This window comes from Piliocolobus tephrosceles, chromosome 8 (genome assembly GCF_002776525.5).
Source record: "Piliocolobus tephrosceles isolate RC106 chromosome 8, ASM277652v3, whole genome shotgun sequence".
Lineage (NCBI taxonomy): Eukaryota > Metazoa > Chordata > Mammalia > Primates > Cercopithecidae > Piliocolobus > Piliocolobus tephrosceles.
In genome coordinates, this window is record NC_045441.1 from 50,348,952 (window position 1) to 50,372,017 (window position 23,066).

At 36.4% G+C, this 23,066-nt stretch overlaps 1 protein-coding gene across 4 annotated transcripts in view; it reads right to left on the reverse strand.

Moving 5' to 3' along the window:
- PDE1C (phosphodiesterase 1C) overlaps window positions 1–23,066 on the reverse strand; it is a 579,473-nt gene that overhangs the window by 42,501 nt on the left and 513,906 nt on the right. For all 4 annotated transcript variants that reach the window (XM_023186040.3, XM_023186041.1, XM_023186042.1 and 1 more), the window contains exon 17: window positions 16,236–16,313. In XM_023186040.3, coding sequence (XP_023041808.1) covers window positions 16,236–16,313 — 78 coding nt within the window. The remainder of the gene's footprint in view (window positions 1–16,235; window positions 16,314–23,066) is intronic.

The window sequence follows — 23,066 nt, forward strand, 5'->3', positions numbered from 1 at the left end:
GTCTATCTAGGGTCTTAATGAAATCCAAAGGCTGTTAAAAGGAGATATTCCTCCATTTCTAATCACTGCTTATGGGTGAGAAGGTGGAGTGTTCTATCTGGCTGTGGATCTCCATCCTCCCCTCCAGCTTTGGGTCAAGGGGTGAAGGGAAAGGGTGAATAAAAGAAGTTTGTGTGTTTAAGCTGTGCCTGTGTTCATTATCATTAAATACAACCAGCAATAAAAGAACAAGAAGCATATGTTCTATAGCTGGGTCTGTGACCTGCTGACTGTGTGATCATTCCTGGCCTTCCCAAATATATGCCCTTTAAAAGTAACTTCTGTTTGTGAATTTCTTAAGGCACTTAAGAAATACCCTAAGGTCCTATGTCATAGCTATCTGCAAAATAATATTCCAATCCAGACTGCTGACTCTTTGAGAACAGGGAAAATACCTGTTTATAACACTTCTTGCATGTAGTGCAGTGCCTGACACATAGTATATGCCCAACAATTTTTTTTTTAATGAAAAAGAAGAGAATTGAATAAGCATGAGAAAGATGGGACTGATAAGGTTTGGTGATGAATGGGAGGTTTCCCTCCACCTGTTTTCTAATTTTGACTTTCACAGCATGAAACAAATATTTAAAAGAAAATAATAAATACCCTAATTATATATTTTATTCAATAGTAAGGTATGATATATCAAAATATTTACATTCCCTATGAAGAAGCTCAATTATGGATGGCTTTCTATGGAGCTAATCTCACAGAGAAGGAACACCTGCTATCCAGGCAGCTTTGACCTGGTTTGTAAATCAGGCCTGGTCCTCTTTTCACTCCACATCCTGTCTTTCATTGTGTTTTGGTTTTATGTATTTGTTTTCAATATCAACTGAAATTAAATAAGCATCAGCAAGACTACAAAGTATATGAAAATGAGGACCCTGAAGACAAAGTGTTAATAGGCCACTCTGTGTGTAACTGGGATGCATGACTTTTTGAAGGCCACAAAAAGTAGTTAAATCCTTCCACTTCTTTAAAAGTGACTGATGAATTGAAATGGAAACTTTCTTGCCACATCTTGGAATAATTCAAGAAAATATATTTAAGTGCTTGTCCTTTTACCCAAGACTTTTTATATCTCACAAGGTAAAGCTGTGAGGACTTTAAATCCTGAAGTGCAAATACATGGTATATGAATTCACAGAAATGTATTTAGTCTATGGGAGCACACAATCATGTTTCAGCAACTTCATTTAGAAAATTGGGAGATGGACTTAAAACAATGTGGCCTTATTTATGGTACCACGCTACTCCCACAGGTAAGTGCAGATGCTGGATATAGGTCTTAAAACCATGTGATTTAAAGATGATTAGTTTTAGAAGAAGATTGAAGTTCAAGTTAACATGACTTGATTCTAAAAATGTGTTTATCCATTATAATGTTTATTCCTGGATCACAAATGGAGTGTCAATGAGGCAGCCCTCATAATAATTTGTCACTGGGCTTAAAAAATATTTTAAATGCATTTCTCTTTCATTTTTCTTGGATTTGATGTTTCAGCCTGATTCAACTATAACCTCAACTCAAAAAAGTAAGCTGACTTGGCTGAAGAGAGAGCTGGGATTCAAAACCAGATTTTCAGGTCCTAGGAACTCTGTACCGTAGCTGCCTCCCTATGGAGTCGACTTTCTACAAAAACAGCAAAGTGGTACAGCACTCACCTGACAAGTTATAAAACTCTAAATAGAAAAAGAAAATGAAATGAATAATAAGTGTAGAGAAACCAAAACCAATTTTAAATGTCATGTAAGACTTCTATTGGACATATGAATGGGTCCTTTTTTTTTTTTTTTTTTTTTAATAAGAAGAAAACACTAAGAAAAAACAATTTTAGAGTTATCTGTTAGGCTTTATCCAGGTATGGATTTAATTGTCCTAGGTCACAAGTACATGACAGCTATTTTAAAGGGTTATTTTCAACATGTGCCTGCTTTCTCCTTGCCCTAAACAATAGAGCATATGATTATAATAGGATTATTCTAAATGAATTTTCACTACAAATAATATCCATGCTACAGCTCTGCTAAGACAAAATCCTCTCATCATGTATTATTCCAGCACAGAAAAATAAAACAGAAGGACAGATAGACAGACACATAGATAGATAAACCAGATAGATAGATAGATAGATAGATAGATAGATAGATAGATAGATAGATAGATAGATAGATACATACATACATACATAGATACATAGACAGACAGATGACATTTGTGGGAACGTAACTTCTTAAAACCTTGCCTATGTCATTAACTCCTAAAATTTACCCATTTGATCCAAACACACAGATCAAATACAGAATAAGGACAGTACAAGAAGGGAACGGTTAGGTTAGTGCAAAAGTAATTGCGGTCTTTACCATTACTTTCAATGGCAAAAACCACATCTACTTTGCAGCAACCTAATAGTTCTTAAGTCCAACCCTTTCCCTCTTTGTCTTTCCTTTTGCTCCATTGCATCTGTGCTACCACTGAAAATAACAATGATGTTAAACTCTTCCTCTCTACCCTTGTTGCTTTCTCTCTTTCATTTAGCATGGTCTTTCTTTCCAAACATAAAATATGTGAACAACTGTCTCTGTTCTTCTGTCCCACACTGCCCAAGGTATCTTACTGCTATCATGCTCTGTTTTAAGAATGTAGCACATTAACACAAATAAAACTATTAAAACACTGAACTCTCTAAATGCCCTCAAGACCTGGCCCACTTTTAGCAGACAAGTAAAAGTCAGGCATATGTAACTCCTACAACTCCTCTGATGGTAAGTCAACATTCCTGATTCACAGAGGTGCAGGTGAGGGTACAGGTAAGCACACATGTCTGCGCAAAAGAGTTTTGTTTCTGATCAGTCTTTGAATCTGTGAAGTCAGGAAGAAGCCGAGGACCATAAAGAAAGTCCTTCAGATCAAGTAAGTGAGGCTTGGATTTTAGACCTGAAACATTCTGACTACTCTTCACTTTTTTCTCAATTTTGTTAGTTCAGGAAAAGCAGAAAAGATTCTAAATGAATGAGAAAAACAAACATTTTCTCATGTTTTCACTATGGCTCCAGGGCATAGAATAAAAATAGCATATATTGTAGGGGGCTAATACTTAAGAAACGTAGATCTTGTCACTCAGAGAGCAGGGTGCCCATCAGTGGAGAATGCTAAGAAAAAATGCAAAGGGGGGAAGCTTGAATACTTGCTGAATATTGCATTTTAATAGCTTTTTTGAGCATGTGGGTGTCTAGACAAGAAATGACATTACCAATGTAGACAGTGGTAGGTTCTGCCTTTGGCACATATTTACTTCAAAGGTACCTGTTATTTTAAATAATTTTTATAATGTTAATAGAGTTTCTTTTGGCAAATGTATTGTTACTTGTGTTTCTCAAATCCCTTGCACAGAATCTGACAAAATATCATTTTTCTAGAAGAAAATCTTTATTTCATGATTACTAAGTTTTATTTTAAACATCCTAGACATCAGTATTAAGGAAAAAAGAAAAATCACACCTTGCCCTGTAGTTACAAAATTCTAATTCCCTCTGTCAAACCAGAGTCCTTTACAAATACAGTGGTACATTAATAGTTTCACAGAGTATCTAGAAGACAGAGTGAAACAATAAAAGCTTATGTAGCAATAACTGCAAGGGAAAAGTTGTTCAGAAAGTCTAATTTTATCATTAACAAAGAGTTCACTATATACTTTTATTTGATATTTCTAATATGTAGTTATTTGGTAAGAGACTGGGATCTAAACACCTATATAATAAATAAGAATTGATGTTAGAAATTTCCCTTAGTACAACACAATTTATTTAAACCCATCAATCTCATATATCATATAATATATAATACTAATATAATCCACATATTATGGATTTGTTAATAGATTTTCCCTCAGTCCATTAAAAAAAAAAACCAATTATGTTGGATTTAAGCATCGCTGAATTCACAATAACTCTTGTTGTTGGTTCAACCTACAGCACAGCTTCCAAAATTAAGTAGAAAATGACAGTGAAGTATCCAGATCAAAATGTTTAACCAAAAAACCTTTTAGAGTTTAATTAGTGAAGTTTTAGCTAGATGCATGAGAATGACAGACACCAAAAAATAGTATTACAATTCTCTCCTCTATGGATTTTTTGTTGTTTTCCTTAGATAGGGACACATGCGTATATGTATATATGATTTAAGATATATGTAATATAGTTTATCATATAGGTTATATATTATATAGGGTATAATATATAGGGAATATGTTGTATATATGATATATAAATATATTTTACATGTTATATGTCATATATGCATCATATATCAGATATATCATATATGATTCATATACCATATGTATCACGTTTGTATACTACAAACGTGAATTTCAAGACACAAAAATCTACAAGAGGACAATGGTAGTCACCTGCCATCTTGTTCCTTTATAATTCCTTTATATTTATTATCTACCATCCTTGAAAAGCACAAGGACATTCACTGAACCTGAAAGTATATAAAAAATGCATTGATTTGAAATGGACATTTATAAGCAAAAGTGCTAACTGTTCTGATTCACTATGACTCAGATGAAATGCTAGAACCATGAGTAAGTAATAGGCTTTGTACTTCCATGCTCCCAAGAGCAGAAGTCCATAGCAAAAATTGAACAAGGTGCTTTTTCAGGCTAATCCCGTTTGGCCACTTCCCCCTCACATATTATGGATTGGTTAATAGATTTTCCCAAATCCATAAAAAAACCCAATTATGTTGGATGTAAGCATCACTGAATTCACAATGGCTCTTGTTGTTGGGTCAACCTACAGCACAGCTTCCAAAATTAAGTAGAAAACGACAGTGAAGTATCTAAATCAAAATGTTTAATCAAAAAAACCTTTTAGAGTTTAATTAGTGAAGTTTTAACCAGATTCATGAGAATAACAGACACCTAAAATAATATTACAATTCTCTCCTCCATTTATTGACTCTTTGTTGTTTTCCTTGGACAGGGACATTGGAGTGGAGAGTTGAGATATTTGCCAAACTACTTGAGAAAATAAGGTTGTAAATGCTTTAGAAAACACATGCTAAACAGCAGCATTTCCTTACTATTGATGTTCCACATGACATAAATATGTGAAGTAAATGGTCCACAGGAGTTTTCATGGACAAATGGCTAAGGGAAATGGGGTATTAGTCAGAATTTGTGTTCTTATGATGACTTAATTGGAACCCAAAGCACTCCAGACATTTGGTCCCTCTTTGCTCATGAAAAATAACCTACACGGATGCTGGATTCTCATGTTGAAAGCAATTCCTTCATTAAAGAAATGTCTACTTTTTGTCAATATATAGAAGGCTGCAGGATACCTTCCCAGAACTAAGAAATACTATCCTTTGAGACAGAAACAAGTTTAAAACCTAAAGGATGGGATTAACTATATGTAGAAACTGCTGCAAATTAGCAGATTTTGACTTCAGTGGCATGACCACTAGTGAAGTATATTACAAATGATTCATTTCTAAAAACAGTTAAGCACTGGAGTTACAAAGGGTTAATTTTTAAGGTAAGGAGAAGAGATTCAGAGTTACTGCTATGGCAACACTGTCTTGGGTGTGAGAGAAAAGTACAGGGTAACAGCTTGTCTTCCCAGTTCACATTCCTTGGCCTATTTCACACATCACATGATCTGGGCACACCTTCAGAGGGGTGTAGAGCCAGTGAAAATCTGGTAGTCTAAAGTGGACAAAAAATAATGAGAAAAAAAATCGAGAACATCTACCTTAAAAACAATGAAGTATTGTCAAGATTAAGGCCCAGAAAAGCAATCAAAGATGACTGAAAGTGAAAAATAATAATAATCTACTCCAAGATATTAACACATCTGATGGCTGAATTAATGTGTGGCTGAAAAACAGGCAAGAAAAGGGGTGCCATAGCGGGGTGCCTCTTGCACTGTCAGGATATAGAACATGCAAGATGACCCATATTCACTCTTCATGGCAGGTCCGTCCCAACGATAGAAACAGATTTCAAGATATTCTATCTTAAGATCACAATTCATCAACAAAGTCCCCTTACATATTCAGTTCAGCAGCAACCTTCTGATACAATTTGACTTTTCAAGTAGGTTTTCCTTCAAGAAGAAACCACCAACTGGCCAGTTGATATGAGGATTCCAGTGTATGTGCAGTATATATTTCACATTGTACACAAGTAAACTGTCAGTCAAAACTATGCACTGGTCACAAGTACTCATTTCAGTGTCAATAAATCCTCTCCAGCATAATCAACTCTTCCTTTACTGTCAATATGGAATTCCTTGTTCTGCCATTGTGTAGAGTTCTTCTGGCTAATCAGCAAGCCTCTCTTTCTAATGATCACATATCCCCTAAGCTTCCAGATGAAGGAATTTTGTGTTTCCCAAATGAGACCATTCTTATACAAATAATAAAATGATGAATGGTAAAGTAAATTTCACTAAAAAGTCCTGTGCCAAGAATTCTCAAAATGCCAAACATTTTCTATTACGTGTAGTGACGCAACATAAACTAGGTTAGAAGTTTGAACAAAAATGGTCACTAAGACCACCATCCTCTAAGAATGGTAAATCCATTAGAATTTTGTCAAAAATCACATCAACAGTTCCTTAGAAAGAAATAGATCTTTCAGCAATTGGGAAAAATATTAAAGGAATTACAAAATTCTCCATAACATCTTCTACATCTAGGGGGTATAAGATTAATTCAAATATGAGTCTGCTGAAGACAAGTAAGTGTGTTCAAGTGTTGCTATGGCTCTGCATGGACCGGTGCATAGCCAGTGTCAACAAGTGATAACAGGAAGCCCTATAAGAAGAAACAGCAGAGACTGGAAAACTGAAGTGATAAAATGAAACATCAACCAAAAGGAAGGTTTTGAGGTATCTAAAATAGGGCAGTTCTTTATTCTGGCATATAAAGACAGTCCAAAACCATCATCCTAAGTAGTATGGGGACACTGTTTTTGGAAAAAAGAATAATGTGAGTATGATTCCTTGAGATGAGAAAACTGAAATACAGGTGTCCATGTCGATAAGAAAACTGACGATGCCCTCAGGGTCCATATAACCAGTGAATGCACACCTCCTGAATAATGGTCATGTGACAAAGCATTTATTGTTTCTCAAATCTCTGGAAATGAACCTAAGACAGAAACAATCTCTAGTAAAGACATACATGTGTATCAGTTCTACCCACAGCCTGCTCTCTGACTCTTTTCTCCCCAGATCTGCAAAGAAGGGCACACCTCCACATCTGTACAGGCCCCCTCTATCTTTCACTACCAGCTTCATCGAAGAGCAGGTCATGATGCCTCACCCTAGAGGTAACTAACAAACATTTTAAAAAATATGAACATGATGAAAATTAAGTACAACTCAAGTGTTAAGTTGTATCCTTCTGCCATTTTTATTAATGGCTTGGCAAATCAATTCAAATAGAACAAAAGATATCTTAAAAGCTCAGAGTTATCTATTCCAAATTTATTTATGTACTCTATTTCAAACTAACTTGTTAGGAATCATCTATTGTTAAAAAATTAGGAAAAAAAAGAAAAAAAGAAAAAACACATACATTTCTTTAGGTGACCCCTCTGAGCCATGTAGCAAGTCAAGGTCATGAGATAACAGCCTTGTGAAGAATTATATAATTTAGATATGATTAGAGGCAAATTCCTATAATGTACACAACAACCCTTTTGATCACAGTTATTTGTTCTATGCAAACTAACAAGAATACTGGCTACACTGCCTCCTCCATTTTTTCTGTACTAAGATCCTAAATAGGAGAATATGAGTATCTTGAGAAATATTCAGAAAGAATGGTTGTAAGAAATACAATTTCCTCACTGAGAAAACAAACTGACAAAGCTGTGTCCTGACAGCCACAGTGAAATGCAGAGCTAAGAAATTATTATGTGGATGTAATATACACATCCTCTCATATAAGCTTTGTTTTATTTTAATAGGTTTTAAATTTGGCTTTTAATTTTCACATCCCTAATGATGTCAAGGATCTTTTAATGTGCTTATTTGCTACTTGTATATCTTCTCTAGTGAAATGTTTGTTCAATTTTTTTGTATGTTTTTAATTGGATTGTTTTCTTATTATTTAATACTGAGTATCTATATTTAATGAATCAGTTGTTTAACAAATATATGCTTTGCAAATATCCTCCCAGAATGTGAATTGCCTTTTTCTCCAAATAGAGGCTTTTGAAGAAAAGAAGTTTAAAATTTTGATAAAGCATAATTTATCAATTTATTTTTTATGGTTTGTACTTTTGTGGTCATGCCTAATAAATCTTTGCTTAACCCAAGATCAAAAAGAGTTTCTCTTACATTTTCTTAACTAGAAACTGATAGTTTTACAATTTACATTTAGGTTTATGGTAAATTTTGAGATGATGCTTGTATATGATGTAAAGTATAGTTAGAAATTCATTATTTTGTATACGATATTCAAGCATTTCATCATCATTTGTTGATGACTATCATTTTCCCTTGGAATTTTCTTTGTCCTTTATTAAAAATAAATTGTCCATACACATGTAGATACATTTTTGGACTATCTAAGCTATTCTGTTGACTTCTTTGTTGGTGTTGATGCCAATACCATGCTGTTTTAATTACCGTAGCTTTATAATAAGTCTTGTAATCAAACCTTCTGTGTAGTCCTCCAACTTTTTCCTTTTTCAAAGTTGCCTTGTCTATTCCGGATGCTTTGTATTTCTATATGAATTTTAGAATCATCTTGTCAATTTCTACCAAAAAAAGCATACTAGGATTTTAATTGAGATTGTAATGAACCTATAGATCAACATGGGAAGAACTTACATGTTACCTGCCTCTGGAAAATCCCCAAATATTTGGAAATTAAACATTACACTTCTAAATAACTCTTAGGTCAATGTAGATTCCAAGTGGAAATTAGAAAGTATTTTGAGCTGAATGTGAATGAAAATGCAGCATATCAGAGTTTGGATCATGATGCTAACACAGTACTTAAGAAAATCTATTATCACGAAATGCCTATATCAAAAAAAGAAAAAAAATCTCAAATCAGTAATGATGACTTTCACCGTAAGAAACTATAAGAATGAGACAAAGTAAACCCACTAGCATGCAGAAGAAAGGAAATAATAAAGATGGATATTAATAATATAGAAAACAGAAAAACAACAGAAAATATCAATGGTGGTGATTAATAAAATATATTAACTTCTAGCCATACAGATCAGGGAAAAAGAGAGAAAACACAAACTACACATATCAAAAATGAGAGTGATAACATTATTAAAACTTCTAAAGATATTAAAAGAATAACAACATAATACGAACATCCTTTCAATTTAATTCTATTGTGGTCCGTGAACATATTTGTTTGCCTTGAATCCTTTTGAATTTATTGGGACTAATTTATTCTTCCAGAATATAGTCTATCTTTCTAAATATTCTGTATGCACTTGAAAAGGATGTGTATTCCTCTATGGTTGGGCATTCTAGGAATGTCAATTATGTCAAGTTGATTGACAGCATTGTACAAGTCTTTGTTTCCTTGCTGATTTTCATATCTACTTAGTCTATTATTGAGAAAGACATATTAATGTCTCCAAATAAATTGTGAATTAAAAATGTTTCTGCAGTTTGTTTCAAGTATTTGGTATACAAATGTAAAAAATGATTACATTATCTTGATAAATGGACATTATCATTATAAAATGAACTTCTTTATTGCTGAAACTTCTTTATTCCTGTCTTTGTTGTGATATCTACTTTGTCATATATTAATATAGCCACCCAGGCTTTCTTTTGATTAGTGTTAAGACAGTATCTCAATTTACAACCTTTTACTTTTGTGCTATTTGTGTCCTTTTTTGATTGTTTTTGTTTTTATTTGTATATGTTTATGTGGTATATGTGTAATTTTGTTGCATTAATATATTTGATAGTGGTGAAGTCAGGAATTTTACATTTGTGTCTTTTTGTATAAAGGCATAATATATTTGAATATTACAATCTCACAATCTCTGCCTTTTAATTAAGGTGTTTAAGTCATTTATATTTAATGTGATAACTGATTTGCTTTGTTTTAATTCTATAGTCTTCCTATTTGTTTTCTATTTGTCTCACTTGCTCTTTGTTCCCTTCTTACTGTTTTTCTACCTTGTTTTGGATTAGTTATTTTAGGATTCCATTTTATCTGTTGTTGACTAATCAGCTATATATCTTTCTTTTGTTGTTTTAGTGATTGCATTAGAGTTTATAATATATATTCTCTTAATTTACCTCAATCTATCTTCCAGTGATTTTTATAACACCTCATGCATGATACTGAACCTTACAATAGATATCCCATTTCTCCCCTACTGGACTTTTTGCTGCTGTAGTCATATATTTTATTTTTGTATATGTTATAAACTAAACAGTACATTTATATTATTTTGTTTGCCTAGTCAATTATCATTAAGATAAGTTAGAAAAATCATATATATTTATCCATGTAGTTGCCATTTTTAATGCTCTTCATTCTTTTGCACAGATCCATATTTTCATACAGCATAATTATCCTTCTGCCTTTCCTTAAAATTTCTTGCATGGTGGGTCTACTGGTGATGAATTCATTAAGTTTTTGTATGTCTAATGAAAACTTCTTAATTACATCTTGGTTTCTGAAAAACATTTTTTGCTAGGCACAGAATTCTTTGTTGACTTTTTTTCCTTTCATTAATTTAAAAATTTAGTTCTGCTGTCTTCTCATTTGCATTGTTCCTCACAAGAAATCTACTGTCATCCTTACATTTGTTTATCTGTACATATGTGTAATTTTTCTCTGGCAGTTTTTAAATTTTTCTCTTCATCACTGGTTTTGAGCAATCTGATTATAGTATGCTTTTGTATAATTTTCCTTATATTCCCTGTGCTTGAAATGTGTTGAGCTTCTTGAATCTGTGGATTTATAGTTTCCATCATCTGGCAAAATTATAGCCCCTGGTTTTTCAAATATTTTTCCTCCTCTCTCTTCTACCTGGGGATTCCAAATGCACATTTATTAGGCTACTTGAAAGTGTCCTACAATTCTGTTTTTATTCTTTTTTTCTATTTCCTTTTGGGTAGTTTCTATTGCTATCGTTTTGCTACTCTTTTCCTCTCCAAAGTCTAATTCCACCCACTTTATTTACCATTAATTTCATTTAATGTTATTCTGTCAATACCGTCTATTGTGTTTCTCATATCAGATATTGTAGTTTTCATATTTAGAAGTTTGATTTTAGTCTTTAAAAATAATCTTCCATATCTCTACTTCTGAACATATGGGCTACACTTATAGGAACTGCTTTTATGTATTTGTCTGCTAATTCTAACATCTGCTTCAGTTCTGGGTTGGTTTCAATTGGTTGGGCTTTTTCTTTATTGTGGGTAGTGTTGCTTTGCATGCCTGGTAATTTTTTATTGGATGCCAAACATTGTGAATTTCACCTTGTTGGGTGCTTGATATTTTTGTACTCTTTATATATATCCTTGAGTTTTATTCTGAGATGCAGTTAAATTACTTGGAGACACTTTGATCCCTTTTATGTCTTGCTTTTAAGATTGATAGATAGAACCAGAGCAGCATATAGGCTACAGCTAATTATTCCCCATGACTAAAGCAAGACAAATGTGAGTCTTTTAGCTAATTTTCTTTAAGTAATGAATATTTAAATCTGGCTAGTGGGAACAGGCACTTTTCCCTGACTTCTGTGAACATCACGACTGTTCCCTCTAATCCTCTCGGATGGTTCTGTTCTGGCCTCAGGTAGTTTCCTCATTGCATGGTTGCTCAGTGTAGTACTTTCCCTTTACACACAGAGGATATTTTCTAAGACTCCCAGTGGATGCCTAAAACCTCAGATAGTACTGAACCCTATATGTATTACACATACATTTCTTTTTTCTTCTTCACAATTTCACTGATAGAATATTTCATTCTTAGCATAGATCTTAACAGCCTCAGCATAAACTTTTTTTTCTTTCCTTATTAAGTCAAGAACTTTCATCTTTTTACTTAAAGGAAGTACTTTGTGGCTTCTCTTTGGCATATCTGAATTGCCAAAATCTCCATTCTTATGCTTTGGAGCCATTGTTAAGTAATATAAAGGTACTTAATTGCAAGCACTGTGATACTTCAACAGTCAATCTGATAAACAAGACAGCTACTAAGTGACAGGCGGGTGGCAAGTACAGCCAGTAGAGTGCGGAAAATGCTGGCCAAAGAGATTATTCATATCCTAGGTGGAATAGAGCAGTGATACGGTTGCCTGTGTTCCCACCCAAATCTCATTTTGAATCAGAGCTCCCATAACTCCCACGTGTCATGGGAGGGACCCGTTGGGAGGTAATTGCATTATAGGGGTGAGTTTTTCTCATGACAGTAAATAAGTCTTACGAGATATAATGATTTTATAATGGGCAGTTCCCTGCACACGCTTTCTTGTCTGCCACCATGTAAGATGTATCTTTGCTCCTCCTTTGCCTTCCACCATGACTGTGAGGCCTCCTCAACCATGTGGAACCGTGAGTCCGTTAAACTTCTCTTTCCTTTATAAATTACCTGCTTTGGGGTATGTCTTTATTAGCAGCCTGAGAACGGACTAATACAAGCAGTACGGCATGAGATTTCATCACATTCTCTAAATGGTGTGCAATTTAAAACTTATTAATTGTTGATTTCTGGAATTTTCCACTTAATATTTTCAGACCACAGTTGGCTATGGGTAATTGAAACCACAGAAAGTGAAACTTTAGTAGTACTGTACTCTTATATTTTTCAGATCTCTGGAGTTTAACTCTCTGTAATCCTTTTCTCTCCAGTATTTTATTCTGTTAACTAAAGCCATCTTGGTCTCCCTGATTTTTATCCAAATTCTCAACTCAGAGAGTCACTGAGATGTGCCTATGTCACTCCTCTCTATGCTGCCTGGAAGTCCTCTCAAGGCAGTAAGCTGAGACAATTGTAGGGCTCATTTCATTTATTTCCTGGCTCTCAAAGATCACTGTTCTCCGTTTCCTGATGTCTGTTATCTTAAAAAGCACTCTTCCACATATGTTGTCTGGGATTTTGGGTTGTTTCAGGTGGGAGGGTAAATTCAGTTCTTGTTATATCTCTTTGGCAAAAGCAGACATTCATAGACTGTCTTTTGACGACCCTTTCCACTCTTCATAACTCACTTTTCAGTTTCATGAGACCATCCATAAACATTCCAGTTTCCAGAATATTCAATAAAGGAGAAACTCCTGCTGAATTCTCTCCCTAAGACTTGGTTCATAACCACGCAGGGCCTATTATTATCTGTTGTTTGAGAGGCACAAAATATGGCCATCTCTTATTTCTCTGTTAATGTGATCAAGTAAAGTTAAGGGCAAATTTGTATTTCAGGATAGCTATAATAAATTACAGCAACTCCATGAGGTTACGCTATTACAAACATGGCTAAAAATGCACTGAAAAGAATACATTTGTGTGGCACCCCACAAGTCTTCCAATACCAATGGAAAAGTTTAAGCATGATTAGAATCTTGGCTCGGAGACCTAGATCTTTTTATGTCAATACATTTCTCCCTAGGGGTAAGTAAGGTACTTTCAAAGGACATCCATTCTTTGAAGTCAGTTAGAAAATTACTGCTGCAAGGTACTAAATAGTACTGCAGTAGACTTACAGAGATAATGTACAGCTGCAATGTGTTCATTATGACAGGATGTAATTTACCTTTCAGCACATACTGCTTCCCTCTGTGCATGCCCTGGCTCATGGGAGTTTGGGAATAACCAACTGTGATCCAGTTTCCACTAGGTTTCTCTCTCAATGTTCACACTGGTCATGAATTGTACCCAGATACTCCCTCTCAAATATTAAAGAGAACTAGTCACCAGTGGTTCCCACGGATTGGTCTAGGGGTAGGGACATTAAAAATTGTTAAATTGACTCCCACTCATTATCAGACATAATAGGATCCAAAAAGAAATGTTCAAAAATGTATCTGGTTGTTTCCACATAGTTTTAAAAACAATCAATATATCTACTGATCTACATATTTCCTTTTTAAATTTTTCTGAAGTAGAGAGCTTTAATGACCAAAAAGAAAAGGGTAGGTGGGACTCATCAATTGTTTTCCACTTCCTGCCACCAAGAATTAGCTTTAGTCCTGTTAAAGGTTTTGGACTAAAATAGTGCAACTCAGTGAAACTCAGTGCTCTAAGTTCTGTTGATACCAAAGCAGTAATTATGTCATATTAGTCCATCAATGAATATAAAATGCAAAGTTGTTCATGATTATGTTTGTGTGCAAACTTCCAAGTATACAGACACACCAGGACCTGCTTGAGGAAGTGGAAGAACAGGCTATGGAGGAAACAGAGATAGACATTTAAAAATGTCTCTTTTATTTATTGCAGTCTGCTTACTGCCCCATGAGATCAAGAATCCTGCTCATTAAACAACCAAACTTTACACTTATTTGCACAATAGAACATAAAATATATTTTATCACTTCCCCCCTTCCCCCCCAAAGAAAACAGTTTAATTCTTTTAAATACTTGGGTATGATTCAGTTAAAAAGGGCACAGTTAAAAAGGCTTTATGAAGATGATAAAATGTAATCCACAATGCCCATATGACATCATTATAGTAGATGTTTGTACCACAATATATAAATGCAACAAGATTCAAAATTGCATATGAAAAATTTGGGACTTGATTTATTCTGGGCTTTTATGCTACAGAAATTTAATAGGAAGCTGTGGGCCAATAGTTGGATACAGGATGGAGAAAGTGTCCGGGTTCTGGGTTTGAAGTTGACACCGTTCCTCCACTGTACATTTTCTGGCTTTGGATGCCTTGATTTGGTATTGATGGCTGGCAAAGAGCTTCTGGTATTTAAACAAATAGAGTCTGTACTTACCTATAATAGAGTCTGGCTCAAAGACTGTCATTCTAAATTCTATTTTATTCTGTGTAATTTACTTCTTAGTCACAATTATTCAAGAAGGGTACACTCATTAGATAAGTGATTTCCATTTGCATAAGCACATTGGTAAAAAAAAAAAAAACTGCAGGTATGTGTTCCCAGGTATTATGTAATAAGACACCTGGAGTTAATTATTTGCATTATCTTTTTAGAAAAAGTTTGAGAACTGTTTTCATGCATGCAAGCAAAAACAGCATGTCATAATGGCTTAGGGCAGAAAGCTAAAGGGGCTGCTTCCTTTATAATAGATGTGCAAAGAGTTATGCTCCAATTTCTTCTTACTCTTCCACCTGGTTACCCAGCATTTGTTCTTCAAAGATATTCTAACCAAATGATTCAAAGAAGAGTTTAGCATCAAATATGATGTCTCCAGGGACGTAAGATTTAGAGAGTTTGGGATGCTATCAAAAACCACTCTGTGGAAACTTTCATTTTTAGCTTAATATAATGTCTGTGTATGAGGGGATAAATAGTAATGAACCTGTGTGATAGCTGAAACAATGAAGTTTATGTAAAAGGCCAGGGCAGGTGTCTCAATCTTATAGTTCAAAGTGTGAAGGGTAATATAATTTGAACTTTAAGGTTTTAGAAAGAGTGAAATGTTGTTTATGCTTGCGTTTTGCATTGTCATTGCCTTTAGGACTTGTTCTTGCTGGCAAAACTGTATTTTACAACCATATATACTGCCTCCCAACATTAGCACTATACAGACCCGTTTTTGTTTTTGTTTTAAGTAAAAATAAGAACTAGTTCAGGGGAAAAAAGTGAAAACATAAAACATGAAACATTTCTTATTTATGCTGCATAATTCCCCATCAAAAACTTATAAATACATTAGCAGTATATGATACTCCATTCTAGCTGTCTGATCAGCAAGTCCAAAATAAACTTTTTATAATGTTTAAGATGAAAAATGGCAAGTAGGAAAAGAAAGAGTATAGAAAACATTTGTGATGGAGAAAGTGTGGTGAAGGGGAAGATATACAGCAATAATTTATAAATTATTGATAAAGGGATAATAGTACTCTTTAAATATAGTGAAGGGTTTTTTCAGGATATAAGAATACATTCACAACCACTATTTCAATTTTGGGTATGATTCTAACAAGCTTGCATTAAACTGCACATTTTATGGAAACATGTAATGGGAATAATACTCTTACCATCTGTTTTCTTTGAATCATTTCCGATGTTAGAGTGATCCTTCTTGTCTGTCTTATTTTTACCATCTTTCAAGTCACCTGAAAGTAATAAACATGACAAACAGTATATGTATACAGCTGAGGGGGGTGTTATAAGCATCTTTAAACCTGTCAAGGTTTTAAAAAGTACAGCATAATTTTATAGTCACGAGAGTGTATGTGCCCGAGTGTAAATATCTTTTGTAATCACGTTAGGTCCTGGAAATTGGATTGTGATGCAGAAATTGAGACTGAAAGTTCTTGTTAAACAGAGTTGTAGTTATGTGTTTATCTTCTAACAGAAGCAGTTAAAATTTACTGTTAGGCTGTGGAGTGAAAAGAAACCCAAGCTAACTGTAAGTTCTACCAATCAGTAGCTATTTAACTTCTCTGTGCTTCAGTTTTCTTATCTGCAAAATGGGTATGTTAACACCTATCTTATAGGCATATTGGATAAATTAGAAGGTGTATCACTCAATACAGTTGTTATTATTCTAAAACAGAGCTATAAATGGTATTTTAATAAATTATCTTGTCAAAGTGTAGTTTGTAAAAGTTGTAAAACGCTATCCTTAGAAAGAACACGTGTCAAAAATGTATTTAACCCACTTATGAAGGAAGAGTAAGAAGGTTCCAAGAATACTGGAGCTGGGTATTGATGGGTATTTTAGAAACATGTGAAAATACATTTGCTAGGTTAGAGACAAAACTGGTTTATCCTACAGGGCAATAAAACCATAACTTTTGGGGTTATCTTCTCTCTCAGTCAAAAATCTATAAATTAGCATATAACTTCACCGTACCTAGGCTTGAATCAAATAGTAAATAAAGTTAAACACAGTCATGTTCTTCAAGAGCATCAGTCAGCAAATTAAGGCCCCTGGGTCAATGGTGCCCACCACCGATTATGGCAAATAAAGTTTTCTTGAAACATGGCCACACTTATTCATTTACATATTGTCTTTGGCTGCTCTCATGCTGCAATAGCTGAACTGAATAGTTGCCAAGAGACAGGTGAAGTCAGAAATATTTTCTATTTGGTCCTTTACACTAAAACAGTGCTGCACCCCTATCTAAAATAATTTAATAATCCCTGGGCATGTGTGTTCAACGATATGCCAGTATGACATGCAAAGGTCGGGGGCCTCTTCCCCCAGCCTTATTTTCAAGTGTTGGATATCTTCGTACCAGTCTTCATAATGGAAGCTTTCTTTTTAGCCTGGATAAAACCAAGAATACATTCTCACTCAAATACTGGTACTTACTGAAGTCAAAAGATCCTAATAATAATTGGAGTGAGCTGGGCCTCCAAGGAATGTGTATGAAGGACAGGATTTACTCTTGTTTACTTTATTTGTGCCAGGCAGTGTGCTAAATGCTTTGCATGCATCATTTTATTAAATCTTCTAATAGCTCCATTATGAAGGTACTATTATTGAAAGTAGACAGCTTCATCAAAGATTCATTTGCTAAATGTCCAATTTGTAAAATTTTCTGAATAAACCACTCACCAAATGATTGAGGATGTTTTCCAAATTTGAGTTTTTTTCTTGAGGTTCCTGCAGCCAGTTGCACAGACACAGGCCATTCCATCTATGTCAAGGGGTATGGACTGCCGACTCACACTTTTCATACCCCACCCTGAACTCACATCTGTCCCAACCTTGCGCCTGGATCTCCCTCTTGCAGCAAAACTGCCAAGCCCTCAGCTATAGTATTTGCAACTTCTCTATGAAGCTCAAGTTTTAGATTTCAGACTTCTGTTTACTGTTTCCATTTCTAAATGCCTTTGGCCTATGAATTTATAAAGAAATGATTATCTAAGGATGATTCAGGACCATTTGGGGCTGTGATATATTCTACAAACCACATACTTTCAATGGAATTTGACAAATACTAAGCTAAGCTAGAAGTCAATAAACTCTCCAGGTTCCCTCTCATCCTTAATTCTGAAATGGGATGGACTGCGATATGGTTTGGCTGTGCCCCCACCAAAATCTAATCTTTAATTGTACCTCCCATAATTCCCATGTGTTGTGGGAGGAACCCAGTGGAAGATAATTGAATCATGGGGGCAGTTTCCCCCACACTGTTCTTGTGGTAATGAATAAGTCTCACGAGATCTGATGGCTTTATAAGGGAAAACCCCTTTTGCTTGGTTCTCATTCTTTCTTGCCACCACCATGTAAGACGTGCCTTTCACTTTCCACCATGATTGTGAAGCCTCCCCAGCCACGTGGACCTGTGAGTCCATTAAGCCTCTTTTTCTTTATAAATGACCCAGTCTTGGGTATGTCTTTATCAGCAGTGTGAAAACAGACTAATACAGACTGGCTGGAAGAATTGAGGAGCAGGGGAGTCTACTCTGGCCAGGGTCCAAACCAGAGGATTTTAAGTAGAGGAGATGGTCATCACCTCTTCCACCACCAAAAGAGAAGAAATCCTTTAGAGGTCCCATGAAACAGTCCAAATACTGGCTTTTCCCTATTTTAAGGAAGCCAGAGATGTACTCAAGAATCTTGAGCCCTGTGTTCAAACTAGTTCCTTCTAGTTCCTTCTTCCCTCAGTGAGCCTCCACACTCTTAATGCGTGCTTTTTAAGCCTTCTGGGTTGCTCTGAACTGGAGCTTTACCCACAGCTACAGCAACACCAGGATGTCTTCTGGAAGTCGTGGAGATGGTTACCTTTGCTGGTTGCTAACCAGCAGCCCATGATGGTCCCTGTTCTCAGCCAGAGATGGGGAGATTGTGGGAGGAAGTCACCTCAACAAGAACAAAGATTAGAGGATCCTGTCACTGCCAATGGGTGCCCAAACCTTGAGAACCCCCCCACCAACATCCTTCAGCTCTAACTTGGAAGATATCCTGGGCACCCCACAAAGAAGGGGGCCGGGACAGTGACACATGCTTGTTTGATGATGTTGCCTGAGGAAAATCCATTAGGTAATTTCCCATGTGTTGTATCTGGAGTAATGACTGATGTGAGTTGTTACTCAATAAACAAGGGGAAGTGAAAAGACTTTCTGTGCAGTTATAAATCATTTTAATTAGGCTGCTGTAATACAGTCCCGAACCACCATTAGCCTTTCTTATGATTGCTCTAAACTAATTTCTTTTTCCACCTCTCATTTACAGCTTACTTTTTAAGGGAAATGGTAGACTGTTGCTTATTTCAGGAAATAAGCACACTTGTGAAATCAAGCCAGCCTCATTGACTCAGGTTCCCGCTTTGTTTCTTTCAGGTTTTCCCTTTAACCAACTTCAAAATGAATTATTATTTCCACATCTGCCCTCTCTGGGTCTTTGTTTCCCTATGGTAGAATTCATATTTTTCCTTGTGACTGGCTTATTTGCATTTATTGGTTTCTCCCACTGACTAGACCTGGGGTTGGCAAACTATGGCCCATGGGTCAAACCTGGCCCCGCTGCCTGGTTTTTTTATGACCTACAAACTAAGAATGGCTTTTACATTTTTAAATGGTTAAAAGAAGACAAAGATTTTATGACATACAATATTACATAGAATTCAAACTTTAATTTCTATAAAGTTTTATTGGAAAACAGGCTAACTCATTTGTTTGCATATTATTTGTGGCTGCTTTAAAATGGCAATGTTGAGTAGTTGCAATAGAGACCTTACCTCCTGCAAAGCCTAAAATACTTACTATCTTGTCCCTTACAGAAAAAGCATGCCAATCCCTGGAATAAGTATATTGTAAATCTCTTATAAACAGCAGTTAAGTTTCCACGTTTCTCTGATTGCCCCTCTCCCTGAAGGCACCAAACCACAGGTACATGCAGGTTACAGAACAGAGCATTGGGACTCACGCAGATCAGAGTTTAACATGAGATCTCTACTTAATGGTTGCTTGACTTTACACAAGTGATTTCACTTATCTGAGTCTCAATGTTCCCACCCACAACGTGGGAATGAGTGTTTCTACCTCACAGAGTTGTTAGAACTTTTACATGATTTAATGTAGATAGAATCTCAAGTAAAATGTCTGGTACATGTTAAGCATTCAATAAAATGGTAGTATTATTGTTATTGCTTTTACTAAGGGAAAGATATTTCTTTTTTTTTTTTTTATACTTTAAGTTCTAGGATACATGTGCATAACGTGCAGGTTTGTTACATACATATACTTGTGCCATGTTGGTGTGCTGCACCCATTAACTCGTCCTTTACATCAGGTATAACTCCCAATGCAATCCCTCCCCATTCCCCCCTCCCCATAATAGGCCCTGGTGTGTGATGTTCCCCTTCCCGAGTCCAGGTGATCTCATTGTTCGTTCCCACCTATGAGTGAGAACATGCGGTGTTTGGTTTTCTGTTCTTGCAATAGTTTGCTGAGAATGATGGTTTCTAGCTGCATCCATGACCCTACAAAGGACACGAACTAATCCTTTTTTATGGCTGCATAGTATTCCATGGTGTATATGTGCCACATTTTCTTAATCCAGTCTGTCACTGATAGACATGTGGGTTGATTCCAAGTCTTTGCTATTGTGAATAGGGCCACAAAAATCATATGTGTGCATGTGTCTTTATAGCAGCATGATTTATAATCCTTTGGGTATACACCCAGTAATGGGATGGCTGGGTCATATGGTACTTCTAGTTCTAGATCCTTGAGGAATTGCAATACTGTTTTCCATAATGGTTGAACTAGTTTACAGTCCCACCAACAGTGTAAAAGTGCTCCTATTTCTCCACATCCTCTCCAGCACCTGTTGTTTCCTGACTTTTTAATGATTGCCATTCTAACTGGTGTGAGATGGTATCTCATTGTGGTTTTGATTTGCATTTCTCTGACGGCCAGTGATGATGAGCATTTTTTCATGTGTCTGTTGGCTGTATGCATGACTTCTTTTGAGAAATGTCTGTTCATATCCCTTGCCCACTTTTTGATGGGGTTGTTTGTTTTTTTCTCGTAAATTTGTTTGATTTCTTTGTAGGTTCTGGATATTAGCCCTTTTTCAGATGATTAGATTGTGAAAATTTTCTCCCATTCTGTAGGTTGCCTGTTCACTCTGGTGGTAGTTTCTTTTGCTGTGCAGAAGCTCTTTAGTTTAAATCCCATTTGTCAATTTTGGCTTTTGCTGCCGTTGCTTTTGGTGTTTTAGACATGAAGTCCTTGCCCACACCTATGTCCTGAATGGTATCACCTAGGTTTTCTTCTAGGGTTTTTATGGTATTAGGTCTAACATTTAAGTCTCTAATCCATCTTGAATTAATCTTCATATAAGGAGTAAGTAAAGGATCCAGTTTCAGCTTTCTGCTTATGGCTAGCCAATGAACTTCCATTCACAATTGCTTCAAAGAAAATAAAATACCTAGGAATCCAACTTACAAGGGATGTAAAGGGCCTCTTCAAGGAGAACTACAAACCACTGCTCAGCGAAATAAAAGAGGACACTAACAAATGGAAGAACATACCAGGCTCATGGATAGGAAGAATCAATATCGTAAAAATGGCCACACTGCCCAAGGTAATTTATAGATTCAATGCCATCCCCATCAAGCTACCAATGAGTTTCTTTACAGAATTGGAAAAAACTGCTTTAAAGTTCATATGGAACCAAAAAAGAGCCTGCATTGCCAAGACAATCCTAAGTCAAAAGAACAAAGCTGGAGGCATCACGCTACCTGACTTCAAACTATACTACAAGGCTACAGTAACCAAAACAGCATGGTACTGGTACCAAAACAGAGATATAGGCCAATGGAACAGAACAGAGTCCTCAGAAATAATACCACACATCTACAGCCATCTGATCTTTGACAAACCTGAGAAAAACAAGAAATGGGGAAAGGATTCCCTATTTAATAAATGGTGCTAGGAAAATTGGCTAGCCATAAGTAGGGAAAGACATTTCTAATCCACTCTCTTAAAAAACAAAAAACAGGGGGTGCAGCAAGATGGCCGAATAGGAACAGCTCCAGTCTCCATCTCCCAGCGCGAGCGACACAGAAGACCGGTGATTTCTGCATTTTCAACTGAGGTACTGGGGTCATCTCACTCGGGAGTGCCGGACAATCCGTGCGGGTCAGCTGCTGCAGCCTGACCAGCGAGAGCTGAAGCAGGGCGAGGCATCGCCTCACCTGGGAAGCGCGAGGGGGAAGGGAGTCCCTTTTCCTAGCCAGGGGAACTGAGACACACAACACCTGGAAAATCGGGTAACTCCCACCCCAATACTGCGCTATAACACCGGCACACCGGAGAATATTATTCCCACACCTGGCCGGGAGGGTCCCACGCCCACAGAGCCTCCCTCCTTGCTAACACAGCAGTCTGCGGCAATCTAACTGCAAGGCAGCAGCGAGGCTGGGGGAGGGGCGCCCGCCATCGCTGAGGCTTAAGTAGGTAAATAAAGCCGCTGGGAAGCTCGAACTGGGTGGAGCTCACAGCAGCTCAAGGAAACCTGCCTGTCTCTGTAGACTCCGCCTCTGGGGACAGGGCTCAGCTAAAGGAGCAGAAGCCTGTGCAGACGCAAACGACTCTGTCTGACAGCTTTGAAGAGAGCAGTGGATCTCCCAACACGGAGGTTGAGATCTGAGAAGGGGCAGTCTGCCTGCTCAAGTGGGTCCCTGACCCCTGAGTAGCCTAACTGGGAGACATCCCCCACTAGGGGCAGTCTGATACCCCACACCTCACAGGGTGGAGTACACCCCTGAGAGGAAGCTTCCAAAGCAAGAATCAGACAGGTGCACTCGCTGTTCAGCAATATTCTGTCTTCTGCAACCTCTGCTGCTGATACCCAGGCAAACAGGGTCTGGAGTGGACCTCAAGCAATCTCCAACAGACCTATA